The sequence below is a fragment of the Microtus pennsylvanicus genome, chromosome 18 (genome assembly GCF_037038515.1).
Source record: "Microtus pennsylvanicus isolate mMicPen1 chromosome 18, mMicPen1.hap1, whole genome shotgun sequence".
Classification (NCBI taxonomy): domain Eukaryota; kingdom Metazoa; phylum Chordata; class Mammalia; order Rodentia; family Cricetidae; genus Microtus; species Microtus pennsylvanicus.
The window spans coordinates 30,538,249-30,565,527 of NC_134596.1; the positions used below are offsets into that span (position 1 = coordinate 30,538,249).

The 27,279-nt window shown below is 46.2% G+C and overlaps 1 protein-coding gene across 3 annotated transcripts in view; it reads left to right on the forward strand.

The window, feature by feature from the left end:
• The window catches only part of Adamtsl3 (ADAMTS like 3), a 226,320-nt gene that overhangs the window by 189,387 nt on the left and 9,654 nt on the right, over positions 1 to 27,279 (forward strand). For all 3 annotated transcript variants that reach the window (XM_075952699.1, XM_075952698.1, XM_075952700.1), the window contains exons 21-27: positions 1,712 to 2,774; positions 3,978 to 4,105; positions 6,545 to 6,673; positions 19,514 to 19,696; positions 20,333 to 20,449; positions 24,946 to 25,129; positions 26,466 to 26,670. In XM_075952699.1, the coding sequence (XP_075808814.1) occupies positions 1,712 to 2,774; positions 3,978 to 4,105; positions 6,545 to 6,673; positions 19,514 to 19,696; positions 20,333 to 20,449; positions 24,946 to 25,129; positions 26,466 to 26,670 (2,009 nt within the window). The remainder of the gene's footprint in view (positions 1 to 1,711; positions 2,775 to 3,977; positions 4,106 to 6,544; positions 6,674 to 19,513; positions 19,697 to 20,332; positions 20,450 to 24,945; positions 25,130 to 26,465; positions 26,671 to 27,279) is intronic.

Below are 27,279 nucleotides of genomic sequence, written 5' to 3' on the forward strand. Positions count from 1 at the left end.
GACAGAAAACCTAAACCAGGTCAGTCTTCCCCTTTCTCCAAGATCTGGTCCAGTGATACCACACTCTCTGCTCTGAAGGGATTCTCGGGAGAACCAAAGGGGAAATTGGCTAAAGATATGGAGCCTGGCAGCCTTTCAAGTCTCATGGGTGTCTGCTTGCAGGATAATCTCAATCCACACCCTGCCCCACTGCTATCACATCTGCTCTCTACCCTCAGTGTGACCAACTGCCAAGGCAGGGCTGGGAAGGGGATGAGTGGGGGCATAAGGTTTGTCTCCTATGAATGGGCATGTGTCCAGGGGGAATCCGGGTTTCATGGCCGGCCTTGGAAGGAATCAGGTGCTATCAACTCTAAGCTTGGATGAGGGACATCTTGAAGGCCACTGGTAGGCCCAGGTCCACTCTTATATTGTCTCCAACCCGAGTCATTCAACTAGACAGTTTCCTGTATAGGGTTCTATGCCATACTAGTCGTTCCTTGCATAGAGAACTCTACTGTCCTGAAAGAATCTTTCTTTGCACTTTACACTACTGCATAAATCCCCATCTTAGACTTGGCACTGTTCTTAAAGACTGAGCTTCAAAGCTATCCGTTGCCCGCGCATCCTTTCCACAGCCCACCTCTGAGAAACCTGATGGCAGACAAGTGACTTAATAAGCAAAGTGCTGTGATCCCTGATGCTAAGGTCAGACATGCGTGCTCCCACCGTCATAGGAAGGGACATGTATGTAGCAGAGACTTGAGCAGGATGCTCACAGACAATACGGTCACTCTTATTTCTGTTCCCTCCTCACTAGTAGCAGGCAGCTCATCACTGTCACTAAATAGAAGAAACTGGACCAAGAGTGCCTTTTTCTGCTACGTTAGCCTAATCCAGTGGTTTGCTCAAGGGCGACCATCCTCAAACTAGCTGAGCATTTCAGTCAGCTGAGGAGCTTTCTAAACCTTTGGTGCCTTAAGTACAAGTCATACATGAAAATGTCTGGGAGTCGAAACAAGAGTTCACCCAGGCCTGCCCAGGAACCAACATATATCAAACAGTAACCTGGCTTCCTCCCACATCACTCCAGAATACACGAGTTCTCATGCAAAAAAAAAAAAGGACAAAAGCTGGTGCCTTATGGGACAAGTTAGAGGGATTCAGAGCTGGAGCTGAGCTTTATTTGTACCCATTGAGTCTAGATGACAGGTTGGGACAAAGGATTATTTACCTACAATCCTGTCCCATAAGGTATCAGCTTCCCTCTTCCCAGCATTCTCATTGCCCTGCCCCTACTTCCTGCCTGGTCGCCCCACCTATACTTCCTGCCTGGCTACTGGCCAATCAGTGTTGTATTAAAAATAATACAAGTGTCAGGATAAAAGACCATTGTCCCACTGCAGAGACTTGTACCCAAACACTGGGAACTAGTCAAGCCATTACTCCCCTGTAGCAAAGAACAAACCTTTCTCAAGTATAGAAGAACCTTTTACTCTGTTTCACTGAATCATTTAACCTCATGCCTGCCAAACCAGGGCTTCATAAAATAACTTACATATTCTCAAGGGACATGGTCAAACTTGCACGCATCCTTGTTTAGGTACTAGATGACTGTGAAGTTTATCCAAGATATCTTAGTAGGCCTAGACCAATCAGCCTCAGAAATTTTCTGTTAATGACCTTTACTTGTGATTTCTCTCAATCTCTTTACTTTTTTTTTCCCCTGCAGAAGTGAAAGTTGGGACAAAGTCACGACACGGAGAGCAGGGCCCCCAGATTCTCGGTGTCCGGAGAGTCTATATTCAGACGAGGGAGGAGAAGCGGATCAACTTGACCATCGGCAGTAGAGCCTACTTGCTGCTCAACACATCTGTGCTCATCAAATGCCCAGTAAGACGCTTCCAGAAATCTCTGATCCAGTGGGAGAAGGATGGGCATTGTCTGCAGAACTCCAAGCAGCTTGGCATCACCAAGTCGGGCTCCCTGAAAATCCACAGTCTTGCAGCCCCTGACATCGGCGTGTACAGGTGCATCGCAGGCTCCGCGCAGGACACCGTTGTCCTCAAGCTCATCGGGACCGACAACAGACTCATTGCACACCCATCCCTCAGAGAGCACACGCGGGGCCGCTCCGGGGTGGACCGTGAGGAAGCCAATAGTTTGGGAGCCACTTGGCATAAAATGCGTCAGATGTGGAACAACAAAAATGAGCTTGACCTGCACGATGGGGAAATCGACAAGCAGCCATTCTTGAGAGCTCTGTTAGGGCCGTGCAGGACCTCTGCGGGGAGCACCAACTCCTGGGAGCTTAAGAACAAGCAGTTTGAGGCAGCTATGAAACAGGGGGCGTATAGCATGGACACAGCCCAGTTTGATGAGCTCATAAGAAACATGAGCCAGCTTATGGAGACAGGAGAGGCCAACGATGACCTCGCCTCCCAGATGATCTATCAGCTGGTTGCTGAGTTGGCCAAGGTTCAGCCGATGCCTGTTCAGAGGAGGGGTATCCACGAGGAGGCTCAGCTCGGAGGGGAGACAGCAAAAGCTCCCCAAAGCCCCACAGTAGCCAACTCAGGCAAGCTGACTTTTAAGCCAAAAGGACCTGTCCTCATGAGGCAAACCCTACCCCCTTCGGTTTCATTTAACAAAACAGTAAATGCAAGGATTGGGAATACAGTGTACATCACGAAGAGCACGGAGGTCATCAATATACTTTGCAATATTATTGCTCCCAGCAGTGAGGCCACGTATACATGGACCAAGGATGGAGCCTTGCTGCAGCCGTCTGCGAAGTGAGTCAACTCAGAACAGTGTCTCCTTGATAGTTCCTTATTGTGGCCTAGTCTAGTTTTCTCGGAAACATTTTCACATTTCTCCTCCTTACAAAAAAAAAAAAGTGCTCCCTCCCATTGTACTTTATCTGCCTGCCTAACCAGTTTACTTCTTTTGTCATGGTTGTGCAGGTGAGCGTGTGCGCATACATGCATGTGTACGTGCGTGTATGCGTGTGTGTGTGCATGTGTGTACATGTGTGAGAGACTTTATGTACCTATACACAATCTAGGAACAACAAATGGGAAAAGGAAAACCGGGGATATTTGCCTTTCTGAGACTAACTTAATTCACTTAGCATTGTTAGAGTGATAAAGGCCCATCAAGGAAAAATTCCTGGTCAAGAGACTAGACCCATTGTCCTCAGTGGAGACCTAGCATTCAAGTTTGATATGTCAGTCACCTGACATAGGGACTATCCCTCAAGGAAGAGAGGCTGACCTTAGCAGGCCAGGCTCAGCTCAAGCCATGCTAAAGAGATAGGTGAACTAATAGCTTAAGTGGGTACTTTACTTTTCCTTTCCAGAATTCCTGCCCTCTTGGGCAGTTTCATAAACCACAGTGTGGTTGATGAGGTTCTAGGTCTGGCTCAGAAAGAGAGAACTTTCTTTTTGTTTCATGCCCTATCTCTTTCAGATGCTAGCCAGAACCTAAACCTAAGCATGTCTTTGTGTTTTGTTTTGTTTTATTTTCCCTGATAGTTTGGGCATCTTTGCTCTTTCTCTAAAGCCCCTATCTCTGCCACATGACTGCCCCATTCAGCTTGAATCTGACATCTGCATCTGTTCACATCAGGTGACATGGAGTTTGCTTCTCTCTGCCCTTCTCTTCCAGGAAGCTGCTGGGATGTATAGCTTGTCTGCCATTGGTTTGCTTTAAAAACAAAAACGAAAACAAAACTAATAAAATCAAAATAGAAGCCAGTAAGTCCACATCCCAGCCTATTGTAAGTGCTCTCTGATCTAATGCAAGAGGAAAGCTTTCCCCAGTCTTCCATATATGCAGTTTCTTCCTCGAGGCAGGGGGCTGGACCTGATTACCTTTCAGGCCCCACGCCAGACCAAAGCCTATAAATTTGCATTTTCCATTCTCCATAACCTGCGATGGCCGCACAGCAATTATGTCTGCTACTTGAGTATATCCTCATTTTAACTCTTTTACAGGATCATTTTGGATGAAACTGGGAAGATACAGATAAGAAACCCTACAAAGAGAGAGCAAGGGATATATGAATGTTCCGTAGCTGATCGTCTTGGCTCAGATGTGGAAAGTTCATTGGTGTTATATGCAGGTAATGCTCATGGGAAAAGTCTAGAGTGACTGGGGTCTCATTGTTGCTTTGTGTGTCATCTGAAATGCTTTAGAAAGATGGCTTTCTAAAACCGGAGTCTGTATCGCAATGGCACGGGTGTTTTTTAAGCACCAGTTGCTGGGTGCTGCCTAAGGCGTTGCCTTAGTAGGCATTGGGGATTAGAACCCAGTTTGGTCTCCTAGATGCTAAGCTTGGTGGTACACACTTGTCATCCACAAGCTGAGAAAGGTGAATCCGCTGGTGTTGAAAGTGTCCTGAGGCCAAATGACTTCAGGATGGCTCCTTCCCAAGGCAGCATCTGCAGGCCAGTGGTTCTCAACCTTCCTACTGCTGCAACCCTTTAATACAGCTCCTCATGTAGTAACCCCCCAACCATAAAATTATTTTGTTGCACTTCATAACTGTAATTTTTCTACTATCATGAAGCATAATGCAAATACTCATATTTTCTGATTGGCTTAGGCAACCCCTGGGAAAGGGTTGTTTGACCCCCAAAGGGGTTGCAACCTGCAGGTTAAGAACCCCTGCTTCAGGCCTCTGTTCTCCCCTGGACTGTTGTGCCTGAAACCATTTGCTCCTTTGAAGCAAGCACAAAGTGTGGTAGTTCCTGGAGTGGATAGGTGGCCCCTCCTCTACCAGTGCTCCTAAGTCCATCCCCAGATAACCTAGACTCCTGATGGAGCTAATGTGAGGGCCTCGTGATCCAGAGGATGAGCTGTGACAACCGAAGATCCCTTCCACCCCAAGAGTTCCCACCCTGCACCCTCCCTCGGGATGGTTTTCCCTACCCCAGGCATTCCAAAAAAGAATGGAGCTTTTGGTCGTCCAGGCTTCTTGAGAACAAGAGTGCACGTGCTCGGTCTCATTGTCCACGTCACAGAAATTCTGCACATAGGTGGTCAAAGCATGTGTCCTGACTGAGTTAATGAATGAATCCATTCATTGTCCAGTTTCAAGGAGTAAATGTCCTTGAATGAATTCCTGACTCTGCCTTTGTCTTAATTATTTCTTCAATACAAGTTTGATGTGGCTGTTTGTTTCACATTGACTAAAATGCCAAATTCTGACCTCTCCTCCAAACCATGCTAATCCACTTGAGATAGCTTCATATGATTTCATAAATGAGGAATTTCTGCAGAGTAGAGATGTGTGAGAAGAGTTTTAAGGAGCCCCCCCCAATAAGTGGACATGACTTTATTCAGATAGTGTGAGCAGGGGAGACTCTGAGCCACACTGACTCTGAGCTCTACAGGGTTGAAGGGCTATGAGCTTGCTCAGTACTTTGAGATTCCTATGAGAGCCCAGCAGGAAAACACTTTGTACATGTTTATGGTTAAGAGAAAGTTCACAAGAGTTGTGAGCTCCTGCTTAGCTGGTCTTTCCCAGTGCAGTGTTGAGTGAGCCCTGAATCCAATATTTTTTCTGTGATTGACAAGTCAGCTTGTCTCTGGCCCTAAAAGAAACTGTACATGGGTTTTGTTTTTGTTTTTTTTGTGTTTAGAATCTTTATTGTTGTTGAAATGTCTGATTGCATCACCTGGTGCATGGGCAGGCTTTGTTATTATTGATGTCTTGGTGCAGCTGAGCAGAGAGCACAGCGAGGTGCTTTGGACATGATGGCTGAGCTTTGACTTACTTTTACGTTAGTAGGAGAGACCTGAGAGCCTTCTACATCCAGGATAACACCTACCAAGGGCAATAGGATAGATCAAGATCCATTGCCCTACCTCACACCCATCCTTCCATGAAGTATCAAATGCTCCCTGGTGTTTTAGGCCTGCACCAACTCATCTGAGGCTGCACATGAGAGATGCTATTCTACCCTGTGGTTTTGCATCTTGTGAACTGAGTCTTCGTAAAATTACCAAGAAGGAACTAACCTTTATTTTGGTTATGAATGTAAAATATCTTCACTTTATACTTGATAGTTGCAATCTACCTACCAGCCACCCATCCATCCTCCTATCCATCCATCCATCCATCCACCCACCCACACATCCATCCATCCACACATCCATCCACCTTCCCACCCGCCATCCATCCACACATCCATCCTCCTATCCATCCATCCATCCATCCACCCACACATCCATCCATCCACACATCCATCCACCTTCCCACCCACCATCCATCTACACATCCATCCACCTTCCCAACCACCATACATACATGTATCCATGTGTCCTCCCATGTATCCATCCATCCATTCATCCATCCATCTTCCCTCCCATCCTCCCAAACATCCTCCCATCCACCCATCATCTCTGCACTGAGTACCCCTAGCTGTGCGTGTGCTTGTCTCTGTGCACCACGGGAGTTAAAGAGACCTGCACTCTTCCCTGCTTTCAGCAAATCGATGATGCTTGTCAGTGAACAAGAGCTTAAACCTAACATAGTTTCTGCTCCCTTTGAATTAAGAGGCACCTGTCATCTTGTCTGTTGAAAGAAATGTCACCAAACCAGAGCACAGCCGTCTGTCTGTTGTGGTGGGAGGCACTGTGGAGGCTGCCCTTCAGGCCACTGTGACAATCCACTGTCCTGTAAAAGGTAAGTATTATCATTTCCAGTGGGAAGCCATTTGGCCAACAATAGCCAGAAGGTGACTGCTGGCATTTCAGTGTTCCTCCTATCATCCTGATGAACTCACATTCTGATTTCTAGGACTCTCCCACACATCTGATTCTCAGAAGTGAGCTCACACCAGATCATAAGACTGATGCCGGGGACTGGGGAAGTAGCTCAGTCAGTAAAGTCTTTGCTCTGCAAACATGAGGACCTAAGTTCAGACCTAAAGCATGCGCACAGCAATAAAAAAGAAAGGTGGCCACAGTAGCATGTTCCTGTAACCCCAGATCTGTGGAGTAGGATGCAGAAACAGGTGGATTCCTAGAGTTTGCTAGCCAGTTAGGTCTTACTAATCAGTGAGAGACCCTGTCTCAAAAGACAAGGTGAAGAGTGATAAAGACAGCAGCCAATGTTGACCTCTGACCTGGTCATACGTAAGCTCCTACATGCTCATGTCCAAACACACTAGCATGTTCTTATCTATGTGCCTGCCTGCCTATCTATCTATTTATCTCTCTCTCTCTCTCTCTCTCTCTCTCTCTCTCTCTCTCTCTCTCTCTCTCTGTCTCTCTCTCTCTCACTCACTCACTCTCACACACATACATTCCATACATTCACACACACACACACACACACACACACACACATGGTGGGGAGAGAGAGAGGGAGGTTTAAAACCGGATTGCCACTTTGTCCCTCTGTGGGCTGTGACTGACACACACACACACACACAGGAGAGAGGGGGAGGTTTAAGACCAGATTGCCACTTTGTCCCCGCTATGGGCTGTGACTGACACACACTGGAATCTTCATCCTGGGAAAGCCAGAGCACTGTGTGGGCAGATCTTTAATAAAGAGAAATTTTCAGCTCTGAGGTTGTGTGGTGACTGTGGAGTCTGAGAAAACAGATTTTTTTTTTTGGAAATTGCTAGATAGGTCTTCCTGCTATGCACTGGCCTTGGCAAAGCCAGGCCTAAGACGAGGAACGCCAGTATTGTCTACTCAGACTTAGTCCTGAACCATCCATGGGTGGGGCTCAGCAGCCTGTGTGTCAGTGGCTTTCCCCACTGTGTTTGCTAATACAAGCTCGACACCTTTATAAAAGACCATGTATTTGGGGTGCTAGCGATGGACCCTCACCCTCAGGCCTTTCTCATGGAAGGCACGTGTTTCCCCACCAAGTTCTACCCACAGTCCTCTAGACACATTCTTTCTTTAATAGGAGTAAAACTTTCAGCCTCAAAGTCAAGACATTCTTCAGTCTTAACCTGGACTCTAGAGTCCCCAGGATGTATACAGACAATATATTCTACTCCCTTCTGCATTTTACAGATGTAAAGGGTTGGGCTGTTGTGTGAGTCACTTCCTTAGTGAGACACATAAATAGCAAATTGAGTCTACCAATTCAAAAGGAACTTTCTAGAAGCCCTTAATTTACTGTGCATTGACTTAGCTATCTGAACAAGTATATCCCCCGGTTTCCAAGGATTAATAAGCCACCCCAGGATTTGTAGCTGTGTTTGATGTCCTCTGATGGTGACCCATCCAATGGAGTGTGACTTTGACTCTTTCACTGAGGATTAACCTTTCTTAGGGTCTCTATCACTGTGGAGCGATACCATGAGCACAGCAGCTTTTTTTATAAAGGAAAACATTGAACTGGGGCTGGCTTACTGTTTCAGAGGTTTAGGCCATTATCGTCATGACGAGACACGGTGGTGAGCAGGAGGAGCTGAGAGTTCTACAGCGTGATCCTCAGGCCGCAGCAGGAGACCGTGCTGTGTGCCACACTGGCCAGACTGGAGCTTATAAGACCTCAAAGCCCACCCCCCACAGTGACACACCTCTTTCAACAATGCCACATCTGCTCTAACAAGGCCACACCTGGGATTAGTACTAATCCCTATGGACCAAGCATTCAAACACAAGAATCTACAGGGGCCATAAGTATTCAAACCACCACAGGAATTGTGGGAAAGTGTTTATTCATCCCTTATAATATGGACACCAACCACAGATTAAAACAAAAAAAATCCAAATCTAGTGAGTTTAAATCAATGAGTTTCTTGGTGGTCAGATACAGGATCATAAAATACTCAAGCGGTTACATCACCGAGAAGCCCATCCCTGCATGACTGACCATTCACCGAAGCTACAGCCACGAAGCTCTCTGCAAAACCTGTCGGCAACTCTACCAAAGAGTCTCCTCTGCTCTAGCAACTGCTTCCTGCTGATGCGACCTTGGGGAGGAGCCTTTGCTTTTTTTTTTACCTTTTGTCCTGTCCAGAGTCTTGTAACTTCAGCTAACTTCCTGGATTGTCTGAGCCGGCCCTCTCTTCTCTGCCAGAGGTAATGGATCCAGGAGAACCAGTTACAAGATGCAGAGTGACGGCAGGGGCCTCTGAGGCTGCCCAATAGCACCTAAAGATGGTTGTCATGAAAGGGCTGGGGTCACACTCACCCAGCTCCCTGCCCCCCTAATGGTCTCCTGCTTGCCCTGCTTCCAAAGGTGTGGCACACCTTTGGCTCCATGCACCTTGGAAATTTGCTACCCTCCAAGGTATTCGCTTTCAACCCCTGGCAGTCCTTGCGCTGTTTGGCCTGTGCAGACTTTTGACAGATCGCCCAGGCTCCCAACTGGCTCCACCCACAAATATGTGGATTTTCTGGCAAAAATGGACCTACCATTACAGAACGGTCCAGCGTTCTCTAGCCGAGGCAAGGAGGAAAACAGAACAGAGCTGTTGGGATGCCAAGCCACAGCCTTCTTCAATTTCTGTAGCCCCCCACCTGCAGAGGATTCTGAAAAGTAGATGTGACTCCTATTAAGAGAAACCTCCGTTTTTAAGGTTTCTTTTTAAATTTTAACTTCCTGATCGTTTAAAATCAAACGGCGGGGTGGGGTTGGGGTGTCAGCCAAAGGCTTGCCGCCCGTTATTTGCTGTCTGAAGTCAGGGACTAGAGGCAGTGGGAACCGTTTTCACAAACAAAGACCTCGGAGAAGACCCTTTAGCTCAGCCCAGGTCTGGTTTCTTATCCAGTCAAGCAAAAATATAAACTGATCCCTTCCTGCCCTGTATGTTATACTGCTGGTGGGCGGGCCGGTCTCCTCCAGTGTGTGGGCCTGCCTCTTCTTTCTCCTCTCCTTCCTCCTCCTCCTCTCCAGGGAAGCTGAGAGTTGGGAGTATTCACCTATCCCCACCATTCATCTTTTCTAGAAACAGTCCCTTCGATCTTTAGAGCCTTGTGGGTCCTGGGAGAGTTAAAAGGTACAGTTAACTCACCAAGCGTCTGTGCTGGGTCCCACCCACACTGGCCAGAGCTTCATTCGCTTGCCTCCCTCTGTTACAGAAACGTCTCAGAAAGCCAGAGGACTAAGAGCAGTGTGGTACTGACAGGGGACTGGCAGGAAATGAGAGAATGCAGATTCCACGGCAGATTAGGATATATAGGAAAACCCAGGAGCAGGACAAAGAGTCAAAAGGCAAATTGCCAAGTAAATGGTAAAAACCTCTACCTAGAATGATTCTGGTTACAGGTCTAAAATATGAATAAATTAATTCTTCAATTAAGATACAGGAGATACGTTTGATATCTGGGAATGACGGAAATCCTAGAAGTGCAAATCAGAGTAAAATGCCTGTTGCATGGAGCTAATCAGAGAATCTGATGACTGTATTTGAACTTCAGCATTCTATAGTTTTAAAGGTTGAATTTCCTAATATGTGAATAATATTTTGATCAATTTTTATGTTAACCTTTCAAGACATCTTCAACAAATTTTAAAAAGCTGTGTTTCTTGGAGAAAATATTTGTCGCATGGTATCCACGATATGCAAATGATTACTATGCATCACCTTAAGTACCAAATGTAACAGTAAGGCAGCCATAGGACCAACAGCTGTCAGAACTGATACCCTGAGCTTCGAAGGATTTCCAGTCTCATTGGTAATGAGATTAGGATATTGATGATATCCCTCTTGGACCTGTTACCTTGAAAAACTTCAAGAGTTTCGCACTACTGACGGTTGGCAGGAATATGGAAAGATAGAGCAGCAGGTGTGGTGGTCAGCCAGAATGTATGATGATCAGGACCAGAGATCCTCTGCGTAAGGTTTGCCCCCTGAGGCCAAGGGACAGTTGTCAGGGTGCCCCCACAGACCATTTGTCGTTGCAGGGACGAACACAGAAGCATTCCTGCTCTGAGAGGAAGAGACAGTTTGTGGATAGAATGTTGATTCCAGCTACAGGCTTGCTTATTGTTTAAAAATGTCTACGACAGAGCAAAAACAAGTCTAAATAACCCTTCACCTTGGATCATGGGCACGTGAGTGTAACTCCCAGTACTCCTAGCCCTGCCTCTGCCTAGCTGTGAGGCCTTGAGCCCCTAAGGCTGTCTCTCTGGCCATTCATTTTCTGTTACAGAATGACTCACTGGGGTGGGATGTCCTGAAGGAAATTTTACCCTGGGCCTTATGTCCCTGGCAGAAATGTGGACCAAAAGGATAACAAAGGAAGGAAAAGTACTCAGGACACCTACTTGGAACTTGGAACTGGTGTTCACTAGATCTCACCTGACATTGGAAATACCTGAGGAAAGAACCCAGGAGTATAGGAAAAACTCTTTCAGAATAGGTAGGTAGAAAGTCCTTCACCGAAACAAGTTTTGCAACAAAACTACTAGTCCGTGAAGAACCCAATTTCCTATGTTATGATTTGAAAAATCTGGTTGTAATAAAAAGTCAAGAAACAAATAATGTAAGAATCTGTAGTTCATTGAAGTCAGCAGTTGATATATTTGGGAAGGAGTCTTTCATTTCTGTGAAAGCCGCTGTTTCAAACAAAATAACGTCCCAGAGGGGAATCCGTCAGCAGGGAAGGGGAGATTTGAACAGCCCTTGGGAGAAGTGTGTCATGCCTTGATTGTGTCTCATGTTCTCCGAATGCACAACTCCTCTGTGTGGGCAGATGTCTAGATGTCCACAGGTAGTAAGGCTGTATTGAATAGCTTGGTTCTGACCCCATCCTGCCTCAAAAAATGGATGAAGACAAAATATGGGGGAAAAAGTTCTCTTGAGGAGTAGTAAGATGTGGTTGAGATTTTTTTTAATGCAAAATTAAATATGAAAGGGTCTTACTGGCCTGTGGGTGAAACTCTTCCTCTTTAGGAAGCAGACTTGTTAGTTTTATGAAACGGGACTACAACATACAATGCATTTATTTAAAAGTTCTATCTTCTTGATAAGTTCTTTTTTATTGATATGCAGTGGTCTTCATGTCTTTTAGTCTGTGTTTAGATTCTGCTTTACTAGGTATCAGAATAGCTAGCTATTCCAGGCTCATTGGGGCTTGCATTTACTCGATAAGTTGACTTTGAGCCATGAGATGTTTCTTAGAAGTAACAGATAATTGGGGCTAGGGTTTTCTTTTTTAAATTTTTTTTTGAGCTATATATTTTTCTCCATTCCTCTTCCATCCTCTTCCCTCCCCTTCAACCGTATCCCATGCTCCTCATACTCCCAGTTTACCCAGGAGATCTCGTCTTTTTCTAATTCTATATAGATTAGATCTATGTATGGGTGATTCGGAAATGTCTTTAAGTCACAGATTGCTTTGATAAAATGGGGGGGGAGGCAAAAAGAAATAATCATCTTTACCAAAATTCATTTACCTACAAATGTTTACATGTAGTTTTCAGAAGACTTAAGAATAAAATTTCAGGATCACCTGTTTATCCCTATTTTATGAACTGAACATATTGGTTCTTTTGACCATATCTTAAGAAAAATTTATTTTTGTTCATTTATAAATTTGAAATATACAGTATCATCTGTATTTTGTTGTCAGTTTAAAAAACCATTTACAATCCTTGAAATATCTAAACATTTAGAGTCAAATAAAGTCTAAAATGACCTCTGCTCAATAAACCCCCTCCCCCTCTTTTTGTTTGTTTTGTATATGATCCAGAATCCCCCTGTAGAGCGTGGCATACGCCCTCTGGATAAGCATTCATTTTTAATGCAGCTTCTAAAGAGTGGGTGGTAGCAGTTTGTCCGCCTTCAGTCCAGTGTTAGGTGAATACGTCACCAGAATTGCTGTTGATGAGGTTGAGCCTTGGGGATGCCCACTGTTCTCACCATCTGGGCTCCTGTGTAGGATTCTTCTCCCCGTTCTCGACATCCAGAGTCGGGGGCTTTTGTGATGTATGTAATTCCACATGCACAATGCCAAGTGTACAGTGCTGCGTGCACCGCACAGGCTCATATCACCGTGTCTGGTGTGCACAAGCCCTTGCTTCTAACTCTTCAAGAAGCTACTGGAGGGCTCTGGCTTGTGAAAGTGTGTGGCATAATTGCCATGGACACTTTGTGGTCTGTACATGAGACCCTGGAGAATAGTATCCAGCAGCTCACAGACTATGATTGACAGGAAGAACTGCCCAGTCCTGATGAAGCATAATCCCAATGTCCTGAGAGATCGGGGCTAACCACAGCAATAAGAGAGTGGTGATATCCTCCATGACACAAGGAGATTTTTAGGAGACTTTAGCTTAGTGAAAGACCTTTAATTGCAGAGTTGGGAGTATATGGCACGATCCAAAAGGTTTCTAAAGCCTCGGAACACATTGCTGGGGGTACTGACTATGCCCGTCTGCGGGCATCATTTCTAGAAAAGGAAGTGTACGTCAACAGTTATTTAAATGTTCTGCAAACGGCAAGCGCCATCGCTTTGTATCTGGAGTTCTGGATGCAGCCTCAGTGGCGGTCAGGCCCTTCAATGCCAGAGTGGACAAAAGAGCATGCAGTTAGCTCTAAAGAAGGCCGTTCCTTGCCCTCTGCTGCAGCCTAGCTCCCCCACAGTGGGAACATCTTCCTGCTAGTCACTTTAAAGTCTTCTCTCCGACACCAACGCTGTGCTTCCTGCTTATCGTCACAGTTATTTGTGGCAACTCCTTTCGTTGCTGCCCACACTGTGGTCAGTAAACCTCTTACTTTATACATCTACAGCATCGTTTCTTCGTGACTTCCTGGGATGGGGAGAGGCCCTAGGAGTGTATGCAGCGCACACCGCCTGACTGCGCTCTATGTGCTACGATACAGTTTGCGAGCTTCGGGCAAGGGGCTGGAGGTTGAAACATACAGAGTCACATAGACAGAGAGACAGAGACACAGACCTCTAGTCACTGGTAAGAAGCCCTTTATTCAGTAGCACCATGGAGGCTTATACACCCAACAGTCAGGTGGTCCAACAGGTGAAAACCTCATCCCCTGATCCTCAAGGCCAAGGCAACACGTGCGTGAAGCAGAGCTGGTAAACAACTTTGACACAGCCTTTAGTAACTCAGATCAGAAGGAAAGTAAAGATCTCTAGCAAGGAAGAGCAGCTGGAGGCCAGGACTCCAAATGGTCCCAACAAGTTTAAGCCTTCATTTCTTCTAGAAGAGGGCACAAAAGAGCTCACAGAATGTTGTGAAATAGCTGAAAGAAAGACAAACAGCAGAAGCATAGCATTCAGGGATGCTATGTATTTACGTCAAGGGCTGGCATCTTAGAATGGCGTGCATGCGCCAAGGATTTATGGTGTGGAGTATTTCATGGGCCTTTCAAGGATGGAGGAAATTTGTTTTTAAACGCTGACTACTTTAAAGATACCCTTGAGGGGCAGGCTCTTTACCGTGCGTGTTTCACGGGCTCAGCAGAGCTGGCCTTTTTCCACAGCATTCACCTTCCAAAAGCTGTCCCAGCGCTGTGGAAACAGACTGCCGGATATTCCAGAGCTGCGAGTCTTGTGGGAACGGCCTGTCTTTGAGGTTAGATAAATAAGCTGAAGTCACTTCTGACATGTTGGAGCTGTCTGCACAGAGTGTGCACTCGTAGTTTTGAGAGCCTGCTAAAGGCAGTGGTGTGAAGAATCCTGTCTGCAATCCTCTGGTCTCTTTGGTCCTTCGGAAGCATTTGCAAGGGTCAGGATGTTTCTAGATGTGAAGTCCCCGAGTTGGCTTCTTAGCAAGGGGGCTTTTGTCTCCCATGCACATCTACAGCCTCGCTGCACATTGTATCCTGTGTCGTGTTCCTACCCGCTGTAGACTTTCCCTGGCTGCAGGTTCAGCGCCACACTCTTAGCGTACAGAGGCTTGGGTCCAAGTGTGCTTGTTTCTAGGCTACGCCAGTTCCAGAGTCTGAACATTATAGAATCTTCTGGACCCACTTTGTTTTTGACTACTGTGTTAAGCTGTCCAGGCGCACCTGCGCTCCACCAATCAGAAGCAGGACAGGAACCGTGGACTACTTTCCACTAGCAGTATTGAATACCACTAATGCTTTTGTCATTACTGACAGTTTGAAAATGGACGTTGAGGATCTGGGAATGGGGCAAAAGTGTCCCATCCCCTGCTGTCCCTGTTCCCGCCTCTCCTCTTGTCCCTTCCAATAGTTTGGATTACAGTAGGTATTCTAAGTTCCTCTCTCTCTCTCTCTCTCTCTCTCTCTCTCTCTCTCTCTCTCTCTCTCTCTCCTATAAAAACAGTGCCTAAACCTTCCAAGATGCTCCAAAGGAAAAGATGTTTATCCTCCTTAGAAAGCCAGAGTTATTAATATACAGCCCCAGAAGATTTTCCTGGCCTTTCATTTACACATATATTTAGGCTGCTTTAACAAGTCTACGTGGGTAAGCCACTACTCCAGGACAACCTAGGTAAGGGAATCTGGATGGTTTTCCCAGGGACTTTGTGCTAAATCAGAGGCTGTCAGCTGGAGGCACATCAAATTGCTGAAAGAAAAAGCTGTCTAGGAGGAATCTCACCTTGGCTTGCCCTCTTAGAGTCAGTGTTCTACACCCCAGCGATGTCACAATCCAGCGGGGAACAGCACTGATAGTGTGGATTCCTTGGAAACGGTCCTTAACTACTCAAGGACTGGTAATCTAGCCTGCTCAGTGGGCTGGGCTTCAGTGCGTGAATTTGGGGGAGAAGCAGACATTCCCTTGACAGCACTTGCCACTCAAGTTATTACATGGCATTATTCTGAAAATGACATCAGAAATGTAAATATCAGGAGAGATAAAATTATAACCCTTTGCAAATGATATAATTGTTTACCTTGAAAAATAAAGTGCAGTCTCTTTAGCACCTCTTCCATTTTAAAGATTTGGTTTTGTTTTCTTATGTGAATGTATCTGTGCATGTCTGCTTATGTGCAAAGGCACCCTCAGAAGCCAGGAGAGGAGGGGCACTGGGGGTAATTGTTACTTTTTTTAATTGAACACCTACCAAAATTAAGTCATCTATTAGAGTGATGGAAACAAGATAAATAAGGCTCATAACTTCCTCTAAGTCAATAGCAATCAATAACTACTAAACATAGTCTATATGTATTACATATGTGTATACATATATACATATGATCTTGTTTGATACCACAACCAAACCTTCCAACAACTATAAGCTGCTGCAGAGGGAATTTATTGAGAAATGCATTAGAGCTACCTACATTCTGGTTAAGAGATGTTCTGAATCTAATGACATGGCTCTGAATCTCATTTTCTGTGTTTAATAGCTGTGACCTTAGGAAAGCTCGACTTTTCTAAAAATATCTATGTCCGTGTCATTTGCGTGATCCGGCTGTTTGGGGTTAGCCTAGCTTTCTCGGCACCATTTGATGTCTGTCAGTGTGTTCCTTTTATACGGCAGCTGTAGCAAAAGACTACAAACTTCCAGGCTGAAGACACCACTAGTTGATTATAATACAGATCAATAGGTCCGTCAGTGGAGTGTGGCTGAGCTGACTGCGCTATCTGGAGGATCAAAGGTCAGGTGAAGGTGTTGTTGAGGGTGAATCCCTGTCTGGGGGCTCTGGGATTTCATCCCCTTCCTGTTGTTGGCAGAATTCAGCTCCTCATTGCAGAACTCAAGGGCCCACTTGCTTGTTAGCGTCAGCTGGAGGAGACTCCCTGATCGTCCAGGCTATCTGCGTTTCTTGGCTCACGGAGCCTTTCTTTCACACTCATCGGGGGAAGATGGTGCCCCTCGTCATGTCCTTAGGCCTTGTCACCCCACCTCTGTTCTGGTTTTCAGTTCTAAGCACCTCGCTGCTTTTCTGGTCTGCAGGACTCACTGCACAGGATTGGTCTGTCTGGATAAGCATCCTCTTTTAAGGCCATCTGACTTGAAAACTTAATCAAATCTGCAAAACCCCATCACACCGGTACTTATGTTACAATCCTGGGATGCGGACTGTAACATAGGGAGTCCAATCAGAGGATGAGAATCTTGAGGCAACACCTTTGGAAATCCCGCCATCACACACAGATGGCACAAAGACACAGGATTAAAGATGAAACCCCAGGGAGCCACCAACTCGGACTCGGGTTTTAAGGCCCTCAAATATTACATCTAAACACGATAACATTCCTGTTCTCATTTGGCATTCCTTCTGCACTTAAGGCTGCTGGAATCCAGCGTGAGGTCCAAAGTTAACAAAATACCAGACAGGAAGGAGAGCAGGACCAGCACCGCCCTCCCACTCCAGGCAGCAACTTTTCTAGTCTGTGCCTACTTCTTTGAGCATCAATTGCATCTTTTTTCAGAAAATATATTCTTTTCTTGTATCAATACATCCTGGCCGCAGTTTCCCCTCCCACCATTCCTCCGAAGTCCCCCACACCTACCCTCATCCCCAAGATCTCCCCCTCCAGTTGTCCAGTTTCCCTTCAGAAAAGAGCAGATCTCCAAGAGACAATAGCCAAGCATGACAAGATACAGTCAGACAAGGCAAAAAGCCAACACTTTGTAGCCAGACAAGGTAACCCAAGAGGAGTCCCAACTGATGGTAAAGGAATTAGAGATACACCCACTCCCACTGTTAGGAGTGCCCACGGAACACCAAGATACTAGCCATAATGTATATGCAGAGGGCCTGCTGCAGGCTCCTTGATGCCGCTTGAGCCCTTGTGACCTATATGTGTCCTGATTAGTTGATTCAGTGGGTCATGTTCTCCTGGTGTTCTCCATCTCCTCTGATTCCTGTCATCTTTCCATCCACTATCTCTAGGGGGAGGGACCCCATGGAGACTTCCAGTTTATACTCTCTCTTCACTTAATATCTGACTGTGGATCTTTGCATTTGCTGCCAGAGGAAGCCTCTCTGGTGGTAACTGGACAAGGCACAGATCTATGAGTATAACATCATTGAAAACCATTTCATTGTGTGTGTGTGGGTGGGTGTGTGGGTGGGTGGGTGGGTGGGTGGGTGGGTGGGTGTGTTTCTTTTTGGCCAGTAGTGTTTGGTTCAACCCTAGGTCACTGGACTATCCAGTCTCTGGATCCTGGACATCCAGGCAGTGTAGGGCATGGGCTCCCACTTGTAATATGGGCCTCAGGTTAAACCAGACGTTGCTTGGCCAATCCCACAAGTTCAAGGCCACCATTTCTCCAGCACATCTTGCAGGCAGAACAGATTATTGGGCAAGGGTTCTGTGGTGGGTATTGTTTTCTCTTTTGGAAACCTGCCAGTACCTCCCCATGCCAAAGAGACTAGAATGGAAGGGTGCAGGTTCATTGTAGGCACCAGCTCAACCTATCTGTGTTCAGTGAGCAGTATGGTTGCTGTCCTTGGCAGTGGAACCCTGCTGTCAGTTTTTGGGAGCAGCCCTCTGTCCTAGCAACATCCTGGGTTCTTTAGGGATCTCCACGAGAACCCCTTGGCCAACAACTCAACCAAATTCAGCACAATCCCATCACAGGCAACCTTGCCTGGCTGCAAACAATGGCCAGTTCAGACTCCATGGCCTCCATTACCAGCAATCCTCACTAGGGCCACCCTCATGGATTCCAGGAAGTTCCCACTGCATGAGGTCTCCACCCTCCCCACACCTACATGTATGCCCTCTAATTCCAGCTGTCTCTTCCTGCTCTCTTTCTTTAAAAAAAAAAACAACAGCACAAAACAAAGCAAAAGCAAAACTCTTGGGTCTGATGCAATGCTTCACTCCAAGTATCAATCTGTAATTTCTGCGTGTACATACGACATTTCTAAGTCAATCAGGTGTTTCTGAAGACACATAGCAGATTCCCTAAGAGACTTGAATGGTCAACTTGGTAGAGTGGATGGAACAAGCAGTGCCTAAGGCTTAGCAGAGTCCTGGGCTATAAGATGGAGCACAGAGTGACCACCTCCTAGGAGGGAGGAGTGACTGAGAATTTGAAAGAGCCACCAGGCTCTTGAACCATGCCTTCTCCCTGCTACAAGGCACTTTGGGCGTGCCATTTTAATAGTGGTGAGATGATTTCTGCAGAAAGCTATTCCGTGTTCTCCCCCTTTGGAGCACTTTAGGAGGAGAGAGATCCCTCAAACCAGCTGCCTCGTTCAGTCCCAGGCACCATTGAGGCACCCTTCACTTTTAAGAATAGAGGGAAATTGCTCTGAGTTTCAATAGCCCAGCAAAAATGCGAATACTTATCAAGATGTGGTTGAAGCAATGTCTTCAGGTCTTCCGTCATCCTCTGTGCCACCGTCTCCTTTGCAGACCACTTCCCCACCGATTTGCCCAACTTAAAATCCCTTCCGTTCCCAGAGTGAGGCAATTTCACTGGCTCCTGCCCCGTAGCATCATACATAAACTGACGAAGTGCCCCATGGACCAAAGCCTTTGCTGCCCCACGGTTTCTCGTGCATATGCCATACAAATGCAATCAGCCCTTTCCGATTAGCTGTGCCTTCCCCAGCTCCTGACGTGTGCTCCAAACACTAAATGGTATTTGTCTCACCGTTCTGTGGCCCTGTTCCTAAAGGAGTTGCCTTTGTCATATTTGTTTTTGTTCCCAAGGTGTCCCTCAGCCTCATGTCACTTGGTTGAAGAGAGGAGGATCTCTGAGTGATAATGTTTCCTTGCTTTTCAATGGATCCCTGTTGTTGCAGAGTGTTTCCCTTGAGAACGAAGGAGCCTACCTTTGCACAGCCACCAATGCTCTTGGGAAAGCCGTGTCAACCTCTGTGCTCCACCTGCTGGGTGAGTGTCCCATTCTCGTTGTTCCTGGTGTGCCCTTCATATGTAAAACGCTGGGCCAAGGCGCGTGGACATTGGAGTCAAAGTGTGAATGACACGGGTGTTTCACGGTTCTCACCCCTGCCACCACTGCCTGCTTCTAACAAGTCCCTTCTAACACCCTGTCACACCGGTCCTCAGAAGGTGGTGACCAAAAAAAGAAAAGAAAAGAAAAGAAAAGAAGGTGGTGACCGTGAAGCTGCTCTTCTTCTCAGGCAGCATGCCTTTTTCTGCCCACAGTTAAGACTTTACATGTCCTGCTTCTATGACTGATTAACTCTCAACCCTGATCGTATGTGGGTGCTGGACTGAGGACTGTTTTAGTCAAGATGATTTCTGGTCCTATGAAATGTACGCATGCACACACACGCGCACACACACACACACACACACACAGGCACACTTGGACAGGCAGACTTGGACACACACCCATAAAGGCGCACACCCACCTACTTCCAGACCTGTGTGAGCCAAAGCATCCAAGCACACGCAGCGTTCTGTTAGAAAAAGTTCTCTTCACAGCTGTCTTCAAGAACACTCAGCCGAATGGGAAGTTGATGGCTTTCGCTTGGTAAGATGTGTTACACATTGTTTTCTCAGAACGAAGAGGACTGGGCAGTAAGACTGTATTTCCTAAGGCTCAGAAAAAGCGTGTTCTCCAGGCATCCAATGGCAGAGCAAACAGCGACAACTCAGCTGGAGAGCCCCTGCCTCAAGGTTTGGAAATTTGACTGTTTGCAGGCTTTCCTTTCTGGGGCGTGTATTTTCTGCTGGGTGACTCTGATTTTCTCTTTGCAGTCTGTTTCTGATCGTTTACTCAAACTTTTTCCTTGCTCCTCAGCTTTTGGTAGTTCAACCTATTCCTTTCCCAGTGGAACAGGTTTTGCAGTGAGGCAGCTCACGGAGCTCATATCATTAATACACATCATTATTTGTGATGATGGCGATATTGATTTTCCAGCTTCCAAACTATCATTGCCTGAATAAATACCAGTAGAAGGAAGTTCTCCATGAGTGGTGGGATCAGTTCTTTCATTTTCTAATTCACACACAAATTTCCCATACATCCCAACTTCTCATACACTGCTCCGTGATCCAAGAAACCTACACCAGGTGTTCCAAGCTTGTAACCCACTTCAGAAGGCCATGGGAAGTAAGGTAGAGGTAAGAAAATCAGAAAGGACAGTCAGGAAAACCGATGACGCTCTCAGCTCCTGGTTCCTCAAAAGTAGGTTATGATGGCCCAAGGACAAACCAAAACTACTGTCAAGCCATGTGTTTTGCTATGTGGACTAGTTAGAGCTATGATGTCCTTTGGGGATTTGAAATTCTGAACCACGTATCATGTAGGACATAATCTTGTATATAGGGGGTCTAGAAGATACAGTTTCTATGAGGCATACTTCCTGATATTCACGGGAGAGGATAGGAGGGGTAAATGGTGTTAAGCTGTCCATCGACACTACACCACGTTACTGATATCGTCACTACTTAAGACAGTCATTTAGATGTAATACTCTCATTATTACAGTTAGTTATCTATTCATTTGGCATTCAGTGATAAGTGCTGAGCACTTGTTTTTTCTAGGGCTGCTGCCCTACAGTCTTGGTCTTTGAAAAGTTTGCAGTCCAAGAGGGAGGCACGCATGTGGACAATTCTTCTGGGTTAGTGTAGAGGATACCATGAGAAAAACATGGCCGCAGTGCAAGGGCATTGCTGAAGAAGAGGCCCAGCTTCTTTCTGGACGAGTCAACTAGGTTTTCGTGTACATCATGACATGTGTTCTAGGAAGAGAAAGAAGGACCCTCCGATAAGAGAAAGTAGAATGTGAGAAAACATTTAGATATTGCATGTGTCATGGGCAAAAAGACCATAAGAATCCCTGCAGCAAATCAAACATCAGCTGTTCATGAAACCAATGCTACTGGAAGGCCAGGCCTTTGCTGTAGATGACACTTAGCACCTTGTACCCAGACTTGTACCTACGCAGAAATGTATACAAATACTTAAATGTACCTGCTTCAAAGTGTGTCAGCCCTTCAGTGATAAATTAGGCTATTATTTTATAGAGAACTATTTGTTCATCAATGTTGCTTCAACTTATCTATGGCATACCCTGTCCTCACGTTGAACAGGACAGCATGTATGGCTTTGGCCTTCCGGTAGGAAAGATGAACAGGAATTAAGTAAACAAATGTGTGTTTATTTTTCCATAGCTAAGCACTAAGAAGGAAATGATCAGATCGATAGTTATGTAATGTTTGGTAGTGACTGCTTTGGGGAAGGTAGTCAGGACAGGCCTTCTGGGGAGGAGGTAGGTGAGCCTGGACCTAATGGAGGAGGTGGAGCCCTCTGTGCGCAGGGTGAGAAAGCGGTATTCCCAGAGGAGGATTAATCAGCGCCAACTACACATGGAAAGTAGTGTGGTGTGCTTAAGGAAAAAAACGAGCATGCGTGTACCGAGGGTACAGGAGGGGAAGGGAGTTGCTAAAAACCAACCACCCAGGCCTTCAAGGGTCAAGTTAAAATGTGAAGAGTTAGCAACGCGTTTCATATGGGAGTGTCAGGCTGCGATGTACTTTGCAAACGCAACTGGAAAAACATTGGCAGAGCCTATTTCCTCATTCTAACAACCTCCCACCTAAGTGATTTCCGTCTGTCTTTAGCGGGACTATTTTTTTTTATTGTGTTTTCTTTGAATTTTTTTTAAATTTATTTATTTATTAAAGATTTCTGCCTCCTCCCCGCCACCGCCTCCCATTTCCCTCCCCCTACCCCGATCAAGTCCCCCTCCCTCATCAGCTCGAAAAGCAATCAGGGTTCCCTGACCTGTGGGAAGTCCAAGGACCACCCACCTCCATCCAGGTCTAGTAAGGTGAGCATCCAAACTGCCTAGGCTCCCCCAAAGCCGGTTTTTGATCCTAGCGGGACTATTTCTGATGAAGAACAGAGGCCACCATTCCCTCGCTACCAATCAGTACACAAAACTCCTGACAGACTCTTTATTAAAAGCGACATACAAGTGTGCTGTGTGGCCCCGTTCCAGGGGAGACCTGGACAAAGGTCTGCTCACCACAGATAGGGAACTGACAGAGACCAAAGTAAGGATGACAACGAAGTGGAGCTTGGTGAGCCAGAGTTAACTTACAGGAGTATGGGAGAGGCCTACTGCAGGGATAGGAATGACTCAAAGGAACCCGCAGCACTGAAACCTGCCATCCCCCAGTAGGGTGACTGCTTGTGACATCTGGGACCTGGGAGCTCACTGCGGGACTTTCGGGCAGCCCAACAGTCTGAGTATCTCTTCAGTCCCCCTGACTGATATGAGCCTCTTCAGCAGGCCTTGCTGCTAATATAGACTTGGGGAAGGAGGAGTTCTGCGCATCTCATTGATTTCAGTGCCTTAAGTCGCTTTAGGAGCTCTTGGGTCTCACTGAGCCTTGGAGGAAAACCGGGCAATGCATATTCATGCCTACTAGAATAGCTGAAAGCAAAACCATGAACTAAATTCCAGTGAGTGATCTTTCAACTAAAGCTTCCCTCTGATGGTGAGCTGAGACCACACTGGAAGACTGTTGGACACTTTATAGTTACACATACACACATCCTTGGTCCAGAAATTCTTCTCACTGGTATTCATTGAAACAGAGCGAAAACATGCTCACAAAAAAAAAGGTTTGAGAGCTGTCATGATAGCTGTTGACAGCAGACTATGGTGTATTAGTTAGCAATAAAGGAGATGCACTGTTGATACTCCCGACGACATGAGTGTATCCCCAAACACAGTGTACTAAGCAAAGGAAGCTAAATACAGAAGCCCAGGAAGAAGCAAAGACAAGTTATACTGATAGTTTTTTTTTTTAACGTGGTCACCTGAGAGGGGAAGGGGCTGATTGGAAAACGGCACAATGAAAGTTTTAGGATGTTAAAAGACATTCTTCACCTGCTGTGGATCACAGAAGAAGAGTTTAGGTAATTGTGAGGCTCATAAAATTGAGATCTCAGCACTTCTATTACATAAATTATACCTTCAATAAATACCCAGTCGTTTTAAAGAAAGGCACATGCACCCTGTCTTGCACTGGTACCCGGAGTTAGGCACATGCGGGTTCCAGTCTCCCTGACACATAACAGACACCGGGCAACTTACTTAGCCTCTTTCAGACTCTCCACCCCTGTAAATAAAAGTAAAGTTAGCGGCTTCATGACAGAACATGGAAGAGTCAATAAAAATTAATTGTTAGTGTCTAACCCACTACCTGCTCACCCTGGAGAGTCTCAGTACACAACCACAATGAAAAACAAGCTGTTTTTAACTAAACTATGATCTGAAAGTCCAGCTGAGGTGTGATTTATGGTTCTGGTCTACAAAAGATGCCACGTGCAGTTTAAGGTGAAAACTCAAAACCCAGAATAGAAAAGAGTAAGTTTGGAAGCCATTCCGTTCTGTGAGAGATCATGTGGACACAGCTGGTAGCGATCAATTATTCACCATCATTGCAGGGAAATTTGGCATTCTCTGTGGCCGTCCACAAACCTGTCATCATCGCGTCCTACCTCATCGTCTACCGCGTGTCAGCGGGGAAGCGTAACACAAAAGCTGTGCTTCCTGGGGGCGCTTGGCTTCTCCTCCTCTAAAGGAAACCCCATTCTTATCTTTCCAGTTGTCTCCAGAGCAAATCATTTATGCAGTTTTAGGGCTGATGTGATGTTTGGATGAAGAATTCGTGGAAAAGTAAGGGTGGGGCTCAAATGCATCTCACCTTACTGCTTAACCCCGGATCCCTGGTTTTTCTGATAAATTATCTTCAATCTCCACCTGATCTGCTTTTGGAAAATGGACGGCGTTAGGGCATCCCCTGCAGAGGCCTTCCTCCCTGTCCTCTTGGCGCTGCTCAGAGAACGCTGGGGAAGCACTGGCTGCCCGATACCTCCTTCCTTTCTCCTGGGTTTTTCTGGTAGACCTAGCTGGCTATCTCCTAGGCTGAGCTCCAAGGGAGCTCATGCTGGCCGCCATTTCCAGTCAGCAGGTACAGTAGAAACTCAAGAGAAAGCCTCCCCTGTGCAATGGCCTTTTCTGTATGGGCTGCCTAAAATGCAGGGAGGTAGCTAAGCCCAGAATGGTTCATGGTGTTCTTTTGACCTGTTGCCTCCAGCGCATCATCCTTTCTTATTTGGGATTGTTGGTGACATTTCATTTCCTTTTCTGCAGAGCCTTTTTGGGAACCTGGTAACTGGACGCATTGTTCTGCCACCTGTGGCCCCTTGGGGGTCCGCCTTCAGAGGCCACGGTGTGTGATGACCAGTGGGCAGGAAGCGAGTGAAGCCCTCTGTGGGGCTCACAGGAAGCCGCTGACTGGGTTTCAGTCCTGTAACACCCAGGATTGCCCGGCAAGGTATGTATGTTTAGTTACTGTCTTACCAGTACACTAGATTTTACTGGTTTTGAAAGACACAATAGGGGCTGGAGAGCCAGCTCCGTGGTTAAGAACATTGGCTGGTCTTCCAGAGGACCCAGGTTCAAGTCCCAGAATCCCCATGGCAGCTCACAACCGTCTGTAAGTCCAGTTCCAGGGAAACTGACACCCTCTTCTGGCCTCTGTAAGCACCAAGCACACACATGGTGAACTGACATACATGTAGGTACAACACCCATACACATAAAATAATATAAAAAGTTATTTTTAAGAAGGCACAGTAATTTGTATTGGGTAATAGCTCAGTAGCTATACTCAGAGAAAGGGTTAATGTGAAATAAATGACTGAGTGTCACATAGCCCATCAAAGATTTGATCCAATGATACAAAAGTAAATAATAAAAGACAACTAACAAACGAAGAGGTGTTTTTGCATTTTTGAGTTCAGATCTGTGAGGCAGGAATGATTTTTCAGCCCTAATTTCCTGATTAAAAGATGGCTAGTCAGGGCTAGAGAGAGGACTCAGTAGTTAAGAGGCTTGTTGCTCTTGCAGAGAACCTCAGTGCTCAGCAACAATGTCCATGGGCTCACAACTGCCTGTAACTCCAGTTCCAGGAGGTCCAGTGCCCTCGTCTGCACCCATAGCATACACACACATACACACACAAGCACACAAACACACACAGACAGACACACACACACGCATGCACACACACATGTAAACCCATGAACACAGACATAGTCATGTAGACACACACATACGCACTACTAAAATTGATAGATTGTTTTAAATAAGAGACCCCTACTGGTGCACAGCTCCGTTTCCTATAGAAATGTCCACACCGCAGGCGGTTGCCCATGCCTCGGAAGTCTGTGAGAAGCAGAGTTGCTGTGTCAGACACAACAGCTCCTTTGAGGCATTGTCCTTGGAAGGCCTGTCAATGTTGCAGACATTCTACCTGTCATGTCTTTTAGTAACTACTGTCATTCCTAAATGGAATACATCATACTAAGGGTCACCCTGGCGAAAGCGTAAATCTCACGCTGCGAAGCCACAGGGAAGTGTGTGCATTGACAGTTGGTGCACGGTGGCAATTCTCTATTAAACCTTGTAGGGGGCACACTCATCACTACATTGGTTCCCTCCACCTAGGGACACTGCTGTTCCCTGTGGGGAGGGGAGGAGGAAGACTAGAAGTCACCTATGCTGCAGCCTTGCCTGGAGAGGCGTGTGACTCCCCAGACCCCACCATAGTGTTAAGATCAACAGATGAGCCTTCACCCTTTCTAAGGCCCTGTAGCTTTTGTTCCTAGGTGGAACACGAGTGTGTGGTCCGAGTGTTCTGTGTCTTGCGGCGAAGGATTTCACAGTCGGCAAGTGACATGCACCCAGACAAAAGCCAATGGGACTGTGCAGGCGGTGTCCCCAAGGGCGTGTGCTCCCAAAGAGAGGCCTCTGGGGAGAAAATCATGTACGCTCCGTCCGTGCACTCAACAGGCCATCGGCCCGGGAAGCCAGGTAACCTTGGGTGTTGGCAGTGTTAGCTGTAATCACCTCTTTGTTACCCATGAACTTTAGAATTGTTTGAGAACATCTCACTTGAATTTCAAGCAACAGTGTACCACTGGGGCAGGAATCGACATGAAATCCGGAGTCTGATTACTGCACAGAACCAGATCAATTGATCAGTGACTTAAAGTTCAAGGGCAGTTTTGAAGAAACTAAACAGCATTAAACCACAAAATGTTTTTTGAAGGAAATTGAAGAAAATCTAAAGAAATAGATTTCCTATGTTTGTGACTGGCATGATACTAATACCAACACTCTCCAAATTTATCTAAAGAGTCACAGCAGCCTCTCCCAGAAATTGGCAAGCTGAATCCAATCTAAAATCTGTGTGGACCTAAAAATAATCAACAATATCCAAAACAAGTCTTCTGAAATAGAGTAAGTCGGAGGGTCCACACTTCTGATTGCAAAACTTTCTACAGCACAGGGCTCTTCTACCGCGGGACAGACATACATCTCTGGAACAGAATGGAATCCAGAACTTGTAGTAAGGAGGCCACTAGTTTGTTCCTGGCGACTTAGCCCCAAAGTAATCACACAGAAACCGTATTATTTAAA